Source organism: Sciurus vulgaris, assembly GCF_902686455.1.
Source record: "Sciurus vulgaris genome assembly, chromosome: 3".
Lineage (NCBI taxonomy): Eukaryota > Metazoa > Chordata > Mammalia > Rodentia > Sciuridae > Sciurus > Sciurus vulgaris.
In genome coordinates, this window is record NC_136463.1 from 106,610,095 (window position 1) to 106,628,948 (window position 18,854).

General features: G+C 34.5%; 1 protein-coding gene across 1 annotated transcript in view; it reads left to right on the forward strand.

The window, feature by feature from the left end:
* RIF1 (replication timing regulatory factor 1) overlaps window positions 1–18,854 on the forward strand; it is a 62,623-nt gene that overhangs the window by 25,969 nt on the left and 17,800 nt on the right. The window contains exons 15-24 of the mRNA XM_079134474.1: window positions 1,164–1,264; window positions 3,505–3,591; window positions 4,179–4,249; window positions 4,762–4,942; window positions 6,150–6,257; window positions 6,581–6,730; window positions 11,740–11,839; window positions 16,493–16,757; window positions 17,880–17,922; window positions 18,424–18,626. Coding sequence (XP_078990600.1) covers window positions 1,164–1,264; window positions 3,505–3,591; window positions 4,179–4,249; window positions 4,762–4,942; window positions 6,150–6,257; window positions 6,581–6,730; window positions 11,740–11,839; window positions 16,493–16,757; window positions 17,880–17,922; window positions 18,424–18,626 — 1,309 coding nt within the window. The remainder of the gene's footprint in view (window positions 1–1,163; window positions 1,265–3,504; window positions 3,592–4,178; window positions 4,250–4,761; window positions 4,943–6,149; window positions 6,258–6,580; window positions 6,731–11,739; window positions 11,840–16,492; window positions 16,758–17,879; window positions 17,923–18,423; window positions 18,627–18,854) is intronic.

Consider the following 18,854-nt stretch of genomic DNA (forward strand, 5'->3'; position numbering starts at 1 on the left):
GTCCTCAGTCCTTATAGACTGCTTTGAAGGTTAAATGGACACAGATGCTTTTTATGCTTATGTATAACTTATCTCTGATTTTGTGGGCTAGGTCAGGTCAGACAGCTGATCCCACTTCTTTGACTTCTGAGCCTTGCTCTTTCCTTTTCTTCTGTGTTTTGTGTACCACCTGGCATTTCACCTACTTTTTCTCTGAGTCCCAAACCAAGTAACCAAAGGCAAGTTCTTTAAGTTCATATAAGGTCTCTTATTTTCTGTCTGGGAGGTAGTCATTACCTTTTTTACGTCAGAGACTTTCCTTCTTCCTCTTTCTCCTCTCACTCAGAATCCACTAGCTAATAAATTGAAATAACCTCCACACCATCCCTCATTATTTCCTCAACTCTGTACTTAAGATTGTACACAGTAAGACCCTGAAAGGTTGAGTCCTGTTCCTCACATAGTAGAGTTATCTTCTTTCTCTTCCTTTTCCCTAAGGGTTCTTCTTTCTCCTCTAACTTGAGGGTTTTGTTTTCCTTCCATTCTGAAAACACTTCCTTCTGAGTCCCTTAAGTTCCTCCCCTCTGGCCGAGCAACTTTTACCTCTGATAAATAGGAAACAGAAGCCATCATTTACTCTTCCGCCAGCTTCATTGTTTAAATCTGTTAGGGTTTTACTCCACTTTCATGCCTCTGTCAGGAACAGGACAATTTTTTGCACAACAGGACTTGATCTGTTGTGTAGCAGAGTTTGTACTTGTGAAGGGATTCATTCCAGAGGACTAGATGAAATGATTTTCTAGAACTCAGTGAATTGTCTGTCTTTCGTGTATAAAATGAATTTGAAAATTATATTGTATCAGTTTCCATACTACTTCCCCCCCCCCCCCCCCTTTCTTTTGCAGTACTGGGATTGAACCCAGGGGCACTTTACCACCAAGGTACATTCCCAGCCCATTTTGTTTTGAGAAAGGGGCTAGTGTCCACATGCCTGAGAAATTGCCATTCTTCTGCATCCTGAATAGTTGAAATTACAGAGGTGTGCCTCTGTACTTGGCTTCCTCATTTACTTTAAAGCATTTATTGTTGATTTTGGGGGAAAATTAGTAAATAATTTTTATAGCTTTTTATGCATATAAATCTCTAAAATACATATTTAGAACTATAATCTTACCTTTTGATAGGTAACAGAAAAGAAAGATCAGGTTCTGAAGTTCTGACCCTCCTACTAAAATCATTGGAAAGTATAGTGAAGTCAGAAGTATATCCTGTGTCAAAAACATTGGTAAGTATATATGTAAATTGAACTTTGAATAAATCATATTTGAAACAAATTTTAATGTTTATTTGCATACATCAGATTTCCAGAGACGTTTTTATCAAGATTTAATCATCAGCTTTTTCCTGTAATAAATACCCTTCTATTGATATTAGTCATTTAAAACATAATAAAGCAAATGACTATATTAGCTATTTTATTAAAGTCTTTCAAAGTAATAAAAAGAATGTGCTATGCTGAGAAAATGATGTAAAGGGCATGAAATATGAACTGAAGAAACTGAATGTCTACTAATATAATGACAAGAGTGCTGAATTACCACTAATTATTAGCTGGTGAATACATTATTGACCAGTACTAGAATTGTAACCTAGGGGCTCAAGGATGGCAGATAAGCACTCTACCAATGAGCTGTATCTATCACTAGCCCATTTTTAGTTTGAGACAGTGTCTCAGTTGCCCGGGTTTCTTGGAACTTTTGATCCTCCTGCTTCAGCCTCCTGTTAAATTAACTCTTTAACTCCGATAATGACTTTGGTATTAAATACATTTTTGTTTTGTGTTTTGTACAGTGCTAGGACTTGAGCTCAGAGCCTGTTAGGCTAGGAGAGCCTCTACCACTGATGTTCATCGCCAGCTTTTAAATACATTTTTAAAACATACAGTGGAGAAGGAATAGAGAAAGTATAAATAGTATATAGTTGCTGGATTCTTTTGTTACGTTTTTTAATCACAGACTGGGAATTGAACCCGGGAGCACTGTCACCGAGCTACATCCAGGTCTTACTTTGAGAAACATTGGCCTCAAATTTGCTCTTCTTAAACTTGCCTTAGCCTCTAAGCTGGTGTTACAGGCATATGGGACAGTACTTGGCTTGTATATAAATTTTATAATAGTAAGCCACCCAAAAAAGTTGCTCTAGCGCAAATGATACCTTAATTTAAATTCCTTATGTTTTCTTTATGTATAGTGACAAATAAATGTACCATGGCAGTATAGCTTGTGGTTTATAATAGGGCTCTAGAGCACATTTGGTTGAATCTCTGACCAACTATTTTTTATTTTATTATGATGGTACTGGGGAATGAACCCAGCACTTTGCATTGGCTAGGTAGAAGCTCTAGAACTGAGCTATACCTCTAAACCCCCCATCTGTTCTTAGCTGAGTGAATTTGCACAATTTATCTGCCCTTTTGGTCTCACTGATTTGTAAAGAGTCAGTGTAGCATTGGTAGGTGATTAAATGGGTTGATACATGGAAAATACTATGCGTCAGGCACAAAATAAATGCTATCTTTTAATGTGTTTCAAAGAATATATAAAATCATGTTTTTAGTAATTCTTTGTCCTGTTGACACTTAAGTTATACAGTTCATGTTAATAGCAGTATAGTAAGATTTTTGGAGAGCAGTTTGGTAGGTTCAGTCATATTTAATCTAGCAATTTTATAACTGGCTTCTAGTTAACAGTTCTGTGAAATATATGTTTCTGGCATTATTGAATACATAATTCATTTCAAATTTTATTTAACAGTATAAAATAGAAATAGGCTCAACACTCATTTTTAGAAAAATGGTTGAATAAACAAATAATAGACGTTGATTCATATAGCAGCATCAGTATATATTAATGCAGAATCTCCATAACAAAGTAAAATGTAGGGTAGTTGCAATATTTTAAATTAATTAAGGATTTACACATTTCACAATTATTGTGAAATGATTAAATATCATTGATTTTGAATATTGTACAAATGGAGCTGTGGTTTAGCATAACAGTAGAACCTGGATTCATATCCCAGCATTACCGAGAAAGCAAATATATATGTAATTCAGCCTAGGAGTTTCTTTCTATATACCTACACATGCAGACATTTAGAAGGTCTATGAAAATAGATTCCAAACTGAAAGCGTTCATTATCTGTAAATTACTTACTTTGCATTTTACTTTCTAGATTTATGTATTTGAAATTTTTAACCTAATGTAAATATGTATATGTTAATAAATGTTAATGAAAGAACATTTTTTGTAATAAATAATTAAAATACTACTAGAATAGTATTTTACTAAGTAGATTAACTTTTTTTTTTTTTTTTTTTTTTTAACTGTTACTGGGGATTAATTCTGGAGCCTTACACGTACTAGGCAAGCACTCTACCACTGAATTAAGCCCCTGTCCCAGCCCATAAAGTGATGTTTTTACGGCTAACTAGTGTAATCTTTTTTTTTTTTTTCACCCCCTTAGGTTCTCATGGAAATTACAATTCAAGGACTTCCTCAGAAAGTATTAGGTTCACCAGCATATCAGGTTGCTAATATGGATATTCTTAATGCAAGTATCTTAAATGTAATGATATGATAAAGATTGGCAAAAAAGTTTCTTGATATTTTCTTATATAAAGGTGACACTTAGGTTTTAAGATTCTGAGAGTACAGGATTTGAAATAAGTTGACCAATGTAAAAAACGGATAAATACATTAAAAAATTAAATAGTATTATATCAATAGGTGAAAGTACTTTTCCTAGATTAAGTAATAGACCCCAGAAGGAAAGATTTCTGTTCATTTGTACACAATAGAGCTCAGTATTCTTACAGATTTTCTGTTTAGAAACATTGGCTTAATATTGTGAAATGAACTGACTTACAAGGTGTAGATAGGGATTTAGTATGTTTTAAGTTAATGCTTTTTAAAGGTCTGGAATCTCACCAGTGCTTTATTTTTCCTGTAGAAGGATAACTCTTACTTAGAACAGAAAGATGCTGGGGTTTGTTTGTAGTTTTGGGAAGTTGCCATTGTGATACCTAATTAAAATTTAACTTTTTTATTCTAGGCAATTATTATTTAACTGTTTATAGAAAACAAGTATACTATGTTTTATAACTGAGAAGATTGACTTCATTTTCTCCTTTTTTTCAGGGAACTCCAGCTTTGTTCTTAATTCAGTTAATTTTCAACAATAATCTCCTGGAATGTGTAGCAGATGAAAGGTAAGTTTGTACGTTAAATAACCCGTAGGCTGAGGAGTTAGCTTAGTGGTAGAATGATGATGCAATATGCAAAAGTTTCTTGGTGTAGTTCCCAGCTTTGCAAAAAGGTGTAAATGAATTAATATGAAGCCACGTATGATAGTGGACACCTGTAATCCCAGTGATTCAGGATGCTGAGACAGGAAGTTTGCAAGTTTGAGGCCAGGCTAGGAGACTCCGTGAGACCCTGTCTCAAAATAAAAAATAAATGGGTTTGGGTATGGAGCTCAATGGAAAAGGGCCCTTGGGTTCAGTCCCCATTACCAAAAAAGAAATAAAATAACCTGAAGTTTTATGAAATTTCTTTTGGGAAGATTATGTAATGAATGAGCTTCTTTTGTTAAATAATTTTCATAAATCAGGGAACTTGTTTTTTCTTTTCTTTGTAATTACTTTTATTATATTGTTAATGTGCAGTTAATGTATTTTAGGAAAAATATTCAATAACGCATTTATATTTTTTTTTCCATTAGGTTTTTTCTCAATCTTGAAACACTTGTAGGCTGTGTGCTTTCTGGTCCAACTTCACCATTAGCTTTTAGTGACTCTGTATTAAATGTTATTAATCAAAATGCAAAGGAATTGGAAAACAAGGAGCATCTGTGGAGAATGTGGAGTATTATAGTCACCCCATTAACCGAGATGATTAATCAGGTATGATATAAATCTGTATATTTCCATTAAAATTTTGAAACTTTTTCTTTTTTGTTAGAGCACTTCAGGATATTAATAGAAGCTTGAATTTGTGTGTGTGTTGAAGGGTGGATCTAGGATTGTACCTGGGGTCTCACAATTGCCATGCCAGGCCAGCATTTTCCCACTAGGCTACATCCCCAGCCTTTTCTAGTTGTTGTCCAGACTGGCCTTGAGCTTGCAGTTCTCTTGCTTATTTAGATTTACAGGTCTGGGCCTCCACACCCAGCTAGAACTTTGAATTTGAATAGAAGATAATACATTTTTGTGTGTGTGCTGTTGGTATTTCTCCTTACTGGATTGATTTCATTGGGGTTTTTTTGTTCGGTTCATTGCACGTCTGCCTTCTTTACCAAAAAAGTCTAACTTAATAAGGGTTCTATGCAGCTGTGTTTTCTACGATAGTGATTGTAAAGGCTTACGTGTAATACATATAGATACTTACATATCTTGGGTCTTTTCAGTAGTTACCGGTAGTGAATAATAATGATCATCTTGAATTTGTTCTAAATTATGACGAAGCTGTATTACCTCAAAACCATTTAATGTTCCCCTATAGTCAGTAATCTGTTGAACTGACTACTATTTCTTATATTTAAATACTAAAAAGGAGTTGATACTGACAGAATATGGAGCACAAGTTCACTGTTCATGGACAAATTGTTTTTGTGCTGGAGATGGTGCCAGGACAGCACTCTGTCACTGAGCTACACCTCTCATACTTCTAGAAGCCAGAAATTCAGAGTGAAGGTGTTACATAGGATTGGTTCCTTCTGACGCTCTTTAGGGAGAATCCGATCCATTCCTCTTAGTTTCTGATGGTAGCTGGTAGTCCTTAACGTTATTTCACTTGTGACCATGCGACTTTAGTCTTTTCCTCGATTTTCACATGGTATTCTTCCTCATGTTGCCAATGTGTCCAGATTTTCTTCCCCTTATGAGGATACCATTCATTGGATTCAGGGTTACCCTAATGCAGTATGACTTTTGTCTTAACTTGATTTTATCTGCAGAGATTTTATGTACAAATAGGTCATATTCATAGCTATCAAGGAGGAGTTCAAAACCTCTTGAATGTTACTAGCATAACAAAGGTCTGTTATACCTATTACAAATATTACAAATAACTATGTGGGATCAGGATAACTTTTTCACTTTCTTTTTTCAGACCAATGAAGTGAATCAAGGTGATGCATTAGAACATAATTTTAGTGCCATCTATGGTGCACTGACTTTACCAATCAACCATATTTTTTCAATGCAGAGATTTCCGGTGGTAAGACCATGTCAAATTTTTATATGTAAAGAGTTTGTGCTTTCCTAAAAATATTGCCTTTTTGACTTTTATAATGAACTTAAACAATAGTTTTGCCTAAAATAGAATTCATAAAACTTTATTAGTGAAGGGAAAGGAAAATGGTTGAGAGAGGTTTGTTTTGACTTTTGATTACTGATATTGTGATATTAATTATATTAGAACTTTTTGGTAATTGGGAAAAGTTATTACCTATGCTAGTGTCTTCTCTGACACCTTAAAAGATGTATTGATTCTATTGTTGGAAACATGGGTATGTATTAATAAAATTTCTTGATTATTAGGCTACCATGAAGACTTTACTTAGAAGTTGGTCCGAATTATATAAAGCATTTGCTCGCTGTGCTGCCTTGGTGGCAACAGCAGAAGAGAATTTGTGCTGTGAAGAACTTTCTTCTAAGATAATGTCCAGTTTGGAAGATGAATCCCTTTCAGTGAGTTTGTTTTGATACTAACTTGTTTTTTTGTTTTTTTGTATTTAAAGCATCCTTTTCAAGTAAATGGAGATAATGCTTTAGAACTGTCATTTACTAATGCTTCTATTTTATAAGAGATCAAATTAATACAGAAAACAAATAGAGCTTTGTGAAACAATTTTGTGTTTTGGGCTCTCAGGTCCATGTACCAGGGTGAAGAACTCTTACTGTTTTACTATGTACCTGCATGTGGCATTCCAGAATAACAATACAAGGCCTAGGCTGTCCTGGACACTTTCTCATATCTGCTAGACGTTTAAAGTCCGTTGTTTGAAAGTTTTTCATTTTTTGTTTGTTTGTTGGTGGGGGCAGGGTGTGCTTAGGATCCCAGGGGCATTTTACCATTGAACTATACTCTCAGTCTTTTTTATATAAATTTTATTTGGAAACAGGATCTTGCTAAGCTGCTGAGGTCTTGTTAAGTTGCCCAGGCTGGCCTTGAACTTTGATTCCTCCTGCCTTCCTGAATCACTGGGATTACAGGCATGTGCAGCCACGCCCAGCAGTTTTTGTTCTTCAAAGTAGTCATTGCTTAGTATTTGAGGGGAATTGGTTTCAGGAGCAGCCTAGGATTTTAAAATTTACAGAGCGTCAAGTTACTTATATAAAATGAAAGTATTTGCATATAATGTACACATTTCCCTGTGTTCTTACAATCATCTAGACTATTTATAATACCTAATGCTATGTAAATAGTTGTCGTACTGTATTAGGCAATAATGATGAGGAAAAAAAAATGTATGCGTTCACTTATAGATTTTGTTTTTTACACTCCCTCCACTTGAAATATATTTGTACATCACTTAATAGAGGTAATACCATCTGAGAAATGTGTCCTTAGGGCAGTTTCATCATGCGAAAATCAATAGAGCAAACTTAAGATCATGTAGAAAGTAGAAGTACACTCCAGTGATAAAAATGTGTGGTATAGTAAACACATAAAGTAGTAGCAAACATGATATCAAGCATTATGTCCTCTACATATATATGCTATACTTTTATGTTACTGGTAAGCACAGTATGTTTCTTTATACCAGCATCACCATGAGGATGTAATGGGTTACAGTATTGATTGCTGCATTGTCACACAGGGTTATAGGAATTTTTCAGCTCTTGGGTGCTCTTAACAGGATCTCTGTTAAATTAAGTGATCTGTCATTGACCTATAAGCATCATCAAGCAAGGCATGAGTGTATCTTTGATCTGTAGTTGGTTCAATTTGCAGGTGAAGAACCAATGGATATAGAGTACTAACAAATTGTGTGTATGTGTGTGTGTTTGCAGAGGGAGGAAGTACAGGGAATTGAACCCAGGGGACTTCACCATTGAGTAGATCCTTTTATTTTTAATAAAGTGTCTCACTAAGTTGCTGAAGGGCTCTCTAAGTGATTGAGGGCAGGCTTGAAGTTGTGATCCTACTACCTCAACCTCATGAGTCATTGGTATTACATGCATATGCCACCACCCTTAGCCAGAGAGCTGACTGTAAAAGTCCCTCTTTCCTCTTCAAATTTAAATATATGTCTATTGCCGGTAATTTCTTATTTCTTTGAGATGCTATGTTTTAAAGGTTTTTTCTATCAAATTTGAAGTTGATGCCCATAACATCCCAGGAGATAAAAACCTGGTAGGATTTCACCCCACACATTCTTATGGGTCTTATCGCATCCTATTTTTTTCTCGGTTTACTTCATTTTATTCTTTATGAGGAAACAATAATTGTCAACTTTTAGATACATGACTACTATCTTCCTGTCTTTGTGTAAATAATTACTTGGTTAGTTAGCAGAGTTAGGGATAAGAAAATTTGTATCACAGTTGTTTTATACCACTTTATTGAGATATGTTTTACATATAAAAAGTTGTTCACCTGAGTGTGGTGGCACATGCTAGTAATCCCAGATGCAGTCCCCAGTTCTGGAAAAGAAAATGTAGAAAGTTGTTAATATATAATACAATCATCATCACGATGTCATAAATATCCATTACCTCCCAAAGTTACCTCACAGCTTAAGAAGGGATCTCATAAACTGCCCTAGAAGGCATGGAACACCTGGTCTCAAACTGGCCTTCTGCCACAGTCTCCCAAGTAACTGTGGGTTGATAGTTTAATTTTTTAAAGAATCTCCATATGTTGTCTGTAGTAACTGGACCAGTTTTCATTCCCACAGTATACAGAGACTCTTTTTTTTTTTTTCCACATCCTACCCAACAACTGATCTGTTTCTGAAAATAGAGATCTGAATTTTTTATTTTTGAAAATAGCCACTCTAACAAATATAAGGTGATCTCTTTGATTTTCATTTCTCTGGTACTAATGTTGATTGCGTTTTCATACATAACACTGCTGGCCGTTTGTATCCCCTCCCCCCATTGGGTATAGAACCCAGGGCCTTGCCGACACAGGCAAGTGCTCTACTGCTGAGCTCATATTCCAACTCTATTTATTTTCAGACAGTCTTACTAAGTTGCCCCAGATGGTCCTCAAACTTGAAATTTCTGTTTCAGTCTCCTGAGTTGCTGAAATTATAGGTAGTCACCACTTGCTGGGCTGTGTCTATTTTTGAGTAATCTGGGGGTTTTTGTTCGTTTGTTACTGGAATCCCTTCAGTCCCAGGAATTGAAATCACTGGGATTATAGGTGTGCATTATCACATCCAGTTTGAGAAATGTTTATCTAGATTTTCTATTCATTTTAAAGTTCGGTTATTTGTTTTCTTAATATTGGGTTATTTGAGCTCCTTATGTAATTTAGGTATTCAATTAAATATGGTTTGCATATATATTCTTCCATAAATTGTCACTTCATGCTGTTTCTTTCACTGTGCAGAATCTTTAGTTTGAAGTAATCCTGTTGGTCTACATTTGCTTTTTTTGCCCTTTTGCTGTCTTACAGGAAATCATTAGGAAGACCAATGTGAAGATGTCGTTCCTGTTTTTATTATTATGTTAGGTATTAATATTTAAGTCTTCCATTTTGAGTAAACATGGTATCAGATAATGATCCAGTTTTATTCTTCTGCACTTGTCCGTTTGTTTTTCTTGGCATAATTTATTAAAGAGACCATCTTTTCTCCTTTGTGTATTGTTAGCACTCTTGTTGTAGGAGCACACATGTGAGAATTTATTTCTGGTCTCTTTGTTCCATTGGTCTTTATGTCTGTTTCATTGCTAGTACTAAGCTGTTTGATTACATACCTATGTAGCAATATATTTTAAGTCAGGATGTGTGATGCCTCCTATTTGTGGTATTTTTCTTCAAGATTGGTTGCTTTGGTCCTTCAGGGTCTTTTGAATGCTTTAACGAAAATGACATTGGTCCAGACCCAGTGGTTCATGTCTGTAATACCAGTGACTAGGGAGTTTGAGGCAGGAGTATTGCAAGGTTGAGGCCACCCTCAGCAACTTTCCAAGACCCTAGACATCTGAGTACCTCCCCCCCCCCCCAACCCCCAGTACAATTTAGAAAGTTTTTGGACCTTTGACTTTGTCTTCTATGTTCTTTACTTTTTCCACGTGGTTTTGTGTGTTTTGTTTTCCTTTGGTTTGGTTACTGCTTTCTTGAAGCTTTATTTCTAGCTGTGCCCATTCCTTTGCAGTACACATGTTAAGAGAAGTATTGAACTGTTTTGATTTTACATTTAATGTTTTCACTGAATATGATTGCCCTCAACCTCTGAGAATATTGTGTTTCTTGGCATTGACTCTTGGTGGATTAAAGTTAATTTGTATTTATCACACTTTCATCATCATGGTGCTGGATTTTCTCAAAATTGTATGTGTTTGTCAGTAAAGATTAATATTGAACATGTGGTAATAGGAATGTATTTTCTAATACAATAGAGAACTTTTCTTTTTCTGGCTTTAGTGGTAAAATTGTGTTTACAGTCATCTTTTACCTTATAATTGTGAGCAGGGAGGAAGCTCCTAGCTTTTACATCTTTACATCTTTTCTTTGAGTGTGAAGCTTCCCATTTGGACAGACCTTCCATATGATTTTCATAGATAACAGGGGCATTGTTTTCTTTCTGTGGCAGAGGCTAATACAGTCAAGTGAACAAATGGAAGGTAATGGAAGATAAAGGGGAGAAGAAACACTGGCCAGTTGTTTTATACATCTTTACATGCGACAAACTTTTAATCAACCATTTGACTTTTATAAACATCACTGTGACTTCTGTTTCCTTGAGGTTCTATTTAGAAAGCTCATTGTTTATTTGTTTGTTTGTTTTTTACGGTGCTGGGGATTGAACCCAGGGCCTTGTGCATGCAAGGCAGGCACTCTACCAACTGAGCCATATCCCCAGCCCAAGCTCATTGTTTTTGAAGTGTTCTCTTTGGCTTATCAGCCATGAATTTTCTTTGTTCTGCTTTTAGTCTGCTGGTGCTATCCTCCCCCGCCCCCACACACACACACACAATTTGGTAGTCTTCGAGTCTGGACCTTTTATTTTAGCTGGATTGGGGGAGGAAGAAAGAGTATTGGAATAGCTTAAAAGTATTTTCATTATATGTTTCCACTGGAATTATTGACTACTTCCTTACTTCTTCAATTTTTAAGAAGAATTTGATGAAGAATCCAGTTACTAGGGCTAGGAATGTAGCTTAGTGATATAGCACTTGTAGCATCTGTCTTGGGTTCTATTCCCAGCATCCCCCCCCCCCCCATGCCCCATCTCATTTTAAGCTTGGCACTTCCACTCTGAACATATGAGGTGTTTAATGGGCACCTTAAAGACGAATGATTCCCCCCCCACCCCTGAATTTTGATAATAAAGTGTAGTATTTGGTATATAATAGTAACCTGGGAAATATTTATAACCATATACTTGTACCTTATATAGTTAAAAACTATGGAATGTGTGTTATGGTATTTATGGAAGAAAGTCTTACTTGGTTGTTGTTGCTGCTTATTATTGGGTGGCTAGTAGCTGGAAATTTCTAATTATGGTACTCTTTTTCCCTAGAATTTGTTGTTCTTGGACAGGATTGTTCATATTATTACTGTAATGGTTGATTGCATCGATTTTTCACCATATAATATTAAATATCAGCCCAAAGTTAAATGTAAGTATCTTCATTATATTTATTTGTTGCAACATTTCATAAACTACCAAATAGTTCTCCATTAGGATTTTATCCCTTTATCAGTTTTTTATTTTATTAAATGTTCTAATTTTAAAAATTTTGTTTTTAAATAATCATTTAATTGGTATTAAAGTTAGAATCATTAAATCAGTTGATTTTGGTTTCTAAGAAAAATCTACATAGTGAATGCAATTTTTACCATTTTTTTGTTTAAATTGGACAATTGGAATTTTAACAAGTTATCTTTTGGCACAAGGGATTGAATCCAGGGATGCCACTGAGCTATATCCCCAGCCCTTTGTAATTTTTTTCTTTAGAGACAGGGTCCCACTAAGTTACTGTAAGTTACTGAGACTGGCCTCAAACTTGCAGTCCTCCTGCCTCAACCTGCCAGATTGCTGTGATTACAGGCGTGCACCATTAAGTCTGGCATAATTTATGTTTTTTGAAATAAAATGTATCCATCTGGGTTTTTTTAAACCATGTAGGAGAGGATTACCTGATGTTAATAGAAATGTTAGTCGATGTTGAGCTTCATTGTTTTTCTGTTTTAAAAACAATTTCCCACTATTATAATGTCATTAATGAATTAATGTAAAAATTTGTGAAACACACCTAGAATGCTTTTAGAATTTTTTGGTTTTACAGATTTTACTGAACTGAATAAGACTAACATGTTACATATCTAAAAGTATTTTATAGGTCAGAACAACCCAGCCTGAATTTAACAAAAATAGGTTATAGATGTGCTTGCAGTAAATTTCAATTGTCCTTGTGTACTGAGCAGGACCTAATCTTATTGTGTCAAAGTCACAAAAATAAAACTATTTTTGAGCACTATAACATATAGAATGATTGTAAAATGTAATGTTAGCCAGGAGTGGTGGCGCATGCCAGTAATCCCAGCGGTTCAGGAGGCTGAGGCAGGAGGATCCAGAGTTCAAAGACAACCTATGCAAAAGCAAGGCACTAAGCAACTCAGTGAGACTCTGTCTTTAAAATACAAATAGGGTGGGAATGTGGCTCAGTGGTTGAGTGTCCCTGAGTTCAATCCCCAGTACCAAAAAAGAAAAAAAATCATTTCATAAACCTTTGGAATTACATAGGACCAAGATGATTAGCCCCGTATTGATATCATTTTAGCCATGTTGGTACTTCTGAAAAATCACATTTTTCTGAATATCAGAAGTATTCATGATCTGTAAACCCACAATTACAAATTTCTCTTGGGTATTTCATTCCATGTTTGTCTAGAACAGAACCAGAGATCCCTTTGCTTTTTAAATTCATGGAATACGATTTCAAAATCTTGTAGAACTTTTGAAGCAGAAACAGAAAATAAGAACTTGCAGAAAGGATATAGTTATTGTCCAGGGCTGTACATCAGAATCTCTTCATAATTTTTAGATGACTTATAATCATCTTAAATTTAGAGAAACTTTGCTAGAATTACACATACAGACTTCATATTCTTTTCTCAGATTCCTTCATTATAAATTGGTTGCATTTGTCTTATCATTGCCCCCATTATACTTTTTTTCCTTTTTGTACCAGCGATTGAACCCCAGGGGTGCTTAACTACTGAGAGATATCCCCATCCCTTTTTTAATATTTTATTTAAAGATAGAGTGTTGCTGAGTTGCTCAGGGCCTCGCTAAGTTTCTGAGGCTGTTTTTTAGTTGTGGATGGACACAGTATATTTTTTTAAATTTATTCTTATGTGGTGTTGAGGATCAAACCAGTGACTCACACATATGAGGCAAGCACTCTGCCATTGAGCTACAACCCCAGCCACTCCCCTTCCCCCCCCCCCCCCCCAGGCTGGTTTTGAACTTGCAATCCTCTTGCCTCAGCTGCCTAAACCATTGGGATTACAGGCGTGCACTACTGTACATGACCAATATACATTTTATTCTTTGTTTGAAAATATGTCAGACTATGGAACAATCTGGAACATATCTTGCCCTTTCATGCCCCTTAAAAATAGAGTACTTAAGGGGCAAGCATGGTGGCACATGCCTGTAATCTCAGCGGCTTGAGAAACTGAGGCAGGAGGATTGCAAGTTCAGAACCAACCTCAGCAACTTAGCAAGGCCCTGAGCAACTCAGTGAGACCCTGTCTCCAAATAAAGTACAAAATAGGGCTGAGGATATGTCTCAGTGGTCATTTGCTATTGAGTTCAATCCCTGGTATACCCCCTCCACCTGCAAAAAAAAAGGTCCCCCCCCCAAAAAAAAAAAAAAATGGAGCACTTAAGCAGTTTATTTGGATTTACTTATCTGAATTTGGTATATTTCCTTAAGATTTGATCAGGTCCCATTCATTTCTTTATAGGAATATTGAGCAACAGTGCTATGAGTCTTTTTAATTCATGTGTCCCATTACTGATGATGACAACTTTTACTTTTTGGTTGAAATGATATGTGACAAATTTCTATAGTAAAGTTAATCACTAAATATTTACTAGTAAATATTTTGTGACAGACGATTTGTGAGACTATGTAAATATAAATATCCTGGGTTTTCTATTTATTTGGTACTAAGAATTGAATCCAGGGCATTTTACTACTGATCACATCTGCAGTCCTTTTTTATTTCTTATTTTGAGACAGGGTCTTGCTAAGTTGCTGAGGCTGGCCTTGATTTTGCAATCCTTCTGCCTTAGCCTCCTGAGTGACTGGAATTAGTCATGTGCCACTGTGCGAGGCAATATCCTGTTCTTTAGGAAGTTTTCACCCATGATTGATCAGCCCTTGATGCTTCTTGCCTAAAACACTATTATGATTCCTGAAACAATGTACATGTTGTTTCATTTGATTATATTAGTTTATTAAGATAATATCTCTTGTATCAGTTACATTAATTCTAACAGTAATTCCTATTTTAATTACTTTAAATCATTCTACAATTATTTATTGAACCTTAGGCATTAGATAGTTACAGTATAGGTGACTGGTAATGTAAGATAAACCTTCTAATATCCTAAATTATTTTTATTAGTATGGACTCCTGGGTTTCCATTTTGTTTCAGTTACTATTCTTTATCTTAATGCCCAAATTGAGTCATTAAAGATCATCATCAAGTTGTCTCCTATAACCTTTTGACACATCCTCATTCTTGTTAGAGAACTTTGGCATGAGATATTCAACCTCATCTTGTACTTTGCCTACAGCCTAGAATAGGCCATTCTCCAGGGAATGTGGTTCCTCTTAGCCAAGATGGGTATTTTAGAAACCAAGATCGTTTATTGCTAGTAAGATGTTGTTCCTGGATTCTCTGAGTGGACAGAGTTGAAATGAAAAATAGAGGTGTATGATCTTATAGCTGTTAATCTGTTTTGCTTTGTTTTCTTCAGTAATGGGGATTGAACCCATTGTATTCTGCCACAACTGTATCACAACCCCTTTTTATTTTCTAGTTTTAAATGGTCTCACAAAGTTGCCCATCTTGACCTGACACTTGTGACCTTCCTGCGTTAGCCTCCTGGGGGCTGGAATTACCAGGCTTGTACCCCTGGGCCTAACTACCTGCTTCTCTTGATGTACTTCTTGTTACCATCTATACATCCCACCATTTTCTTCATATTTTTCGTCTTTCTCTCTTTGTACTTACCTACTCTTTAACTGCAAGAAACCTGTTTGTTGTTAATCTCAATATATTTAGTCATTAGTATATAACCAGTTTCCCGATACATAGACTTAAAATCCTGTCCAAGAATTTCTGGGTAATTGTGTGTGTGTGTGTGTGTGTGTGTGTGTGTGTGTGTGTGTGTGTGTGTGTACGTACGTACGTACGTACACACTCATGAATTTATGTCCAAGAAACTGATTTTAGTGAGGAAGGCAGGAAGGCTGACTTCCTTTATTAGCAACACTTTTTTTTTTTTCCATTTTACCATGAGATTAATTTTTAATTAATAAGTCCTGGATTAGAGCTTGCTCTTAAGTCTGTGATTTCCTGACTTATAAAAATGGATTTTTTGAGAGAAATAGACATTTTGGAATGGGTATGATTTTTTTTTTTTTTCAGGGCAAGAGTGGCATGGGTTGATTCTTGTAACTGAATTGGAAAGAGGCAATCTAAGAAGAGTACAAAGGAAAGTCAGTGTTTTTACAACAAATCTTTTTCTTTAAATTAGAAAGTAGGTACTAGTTATTTGTTATTTCTTATTTTAAGGCAAGATCTCAGTAAGTTGAGACTAGCCCAGAATTTTTGATCTTCCTGCCCCAACCTCCCAAATTGTTGAGATGGTAGGATACACCAACATACCCAGATGATTTTGTACTTTCTTAAAAATAGTTGATGAAAAATAAATAATTGTTGAAATTTTGAGAAGTACAAGAATTTAAAATTACTTTAGAATTTCTTGGAAAATAGAGACTCTGGTGTTCTTATTCTGAATTTGGTATCATTTTCTGTTGTCATTGATTTTCATTTGTAAAGATAATGTAGTGATAGATATTTAACCACTAATGGTGTGTCATTTTTAGGGTGTTTTTGAAGTGTCACTTAAATACACATGTATTTGATGTATCTAGCTATTAAATGTGAGAAAAAAATTTCTACATGCAGACATTATTATACTATTTTCTAAGTACTTCAGTTTCTGATCAGTTTAATTATGTCTTAGCACCACAGAGATCTTCAGATTGGTCCAAAAAGAAGAAGGAGCCCTTAGGGAAATTGGCTTCTTTATTTAAAATTATTGTGAAAGTGATCTATTCTTTCCACACTCTGAGCTTCAAAGAAGTACATTCTGATACTCTACTTGCTATTGGCACCTCAATCATCAGCATGCTTTTGAGTATTTTTGGACGTATTTCTTTGCCTTCTATGATCCGAAAAATATTTGCAACTTTAACAAGAGCCCTGGCATTATTTTATGAAAATTCAAAGTAAGTATTTTTTGCTTAGTTGCTTTGAATTAAATTTGTACATTTTAAATATATGTAGCAACTTTTGTTTTCTTACCAGTTTCGTTGTTATGGATTGTAATCTTGGCAGTTTAGATAGAGTAATATATTAAAATGTTTTGTTAAAAAAGATAGCTCAAATAGTGTAGAACTTTGAGGTAGAATTGAAAGTCCTTTTATTTTGCATATTATTTCTCTTTCTCTTTTCAATTAAATCCATGTTTTTTCAGAATTGCTTAGGCAAATAAGTATACTACTAAATTTAAAATGGATAAAAAGCACACTTGCCATGTTAACCTGAAATTAAGCATATGTTGTGTATCTACTATACTGTTTTACTTGACTTGTACACATAAGAATTGTATTCTCTGAAATGTCTGCAGAGGATTTCATTCACCTTTTTACCCAGTTTGATTGGTGGACAAAAGTGGTTTCTTTATCATAAAATATAAGTCATTGACAATGTTGGCTACTAATTCTGTAGATTCTTTAAGTGAAAATGTTGGTTCAGAGTATATGGAGTTAAATTAAGTTTTGGAATTACCCTCTAAAAGTTCAAATTAATGTACGTTACCTTTTATATTTGAAAGGAATTAAGCAGTGCCCAAGAACCTGAAAAATTCCCCAATAACAAACTTATAAAATGCTTTGAAAGAATTTCTCATTATTCTTATAGCAAGTTTATGTGGTTCAGTCATAACAGTTTGTCTTTTGTAAATTTATGGAGAAAAATTAAGTAACAGATTTTATGAAGTAGAAATGAAAATTCATAAACTTAACTAGCTTTTCACATTATTTTAATTCTTGCTTTATTAAAAATTTGTTTTAAAAATGTACAGAAACAGGAAACTAGTACAATCACTTTGAGGTCTACTCTCTTTTCTATGATTCATTTTTTAAAGTTGGGGTTTTTCCTTGTTTAAATGTGTGGTACTTTTTTTCGTTGTTAAGTCTGGGGAACGGTGTTTATATTACTACAGTGTTTTATGTATACCTTTGTTTTTATCACTATAGTAACCTCATTTTCAGGTTTAACCTGATAGATATTACAGTGTTAAATTTCTAAAATATAAATGGTCCTCTCTTTTGTGTTTTCCATTCTAGACTTGATGAAGTTCCGAAAGTGTATAGTTGTCTGAACAACAAGGTAACAATAGAAAATTGTTCATAAAACATAAATCTTCATAATGAGAAAATAGGGTTTAGATGTTCATCTACATTATATATAATTCTGCGTATTTTAAATGAATATTTAATAACATGAAATAATATGACACATAAGTAGATTTTCTTTTAAAATGGGATTAATAAGGCTAGTTTAAATTCATAGAATTCATGTCATCTCTTTATGAGCTCAGTCAGGCCCAAAATTCTGTACGTGAAGAATATGTAGACAATTATTAATTCTTGTTAAATTGATATAAAAACATTTTTTTCCCTGTAAATGGGAATACATTCAAAATTGAGTTGGCTTATAGATAAAGTAAATTTACCAGATATTTTGTCACCATATAAAGAGAGATAAATACAGTGACGGGGGTGGGGAGTATTGTTTAAAATCATTGAAAATTTAAAAATCAAAATAGCAAAATGTTCTGCAAGTTAATATTTAGTATACTTTTTGTTCTTATTTTTTCTTTTTTCCTAGTTAGAAAAGCTATTAGGAGAAATTACTGCTTGTCTACAGTATAACTACACTGGAACTTATGATAGTGAACTCCTTGAACAGCTTTCTCCACTACTATGTGTAATATTTTTGCATAAGAATAAACAGATTCGAAAACAAAGTGCTCAGTTCTGGAATGCCACATTTGCTAAAGCAACAATGTTGACTTATCCTGAAGAATTAAAGTATGTAATAACACATTTTTATATATTCTGTTATGATAATATAAATGGGTTTTTTGGTATTAAGATAATCTTTTAGTATGGGAGTCATTACATGAGATTTTTATACTTCTCATTTGGATTGCTTGGTAATTACTAAACATTGTTTAACATTTTTGTTGGGTCTTAGAGTAACTTTGGTTTTAGAAACCTACAAAAATAGTTTAAAATTATCCTAAATAGAAGAAGCTG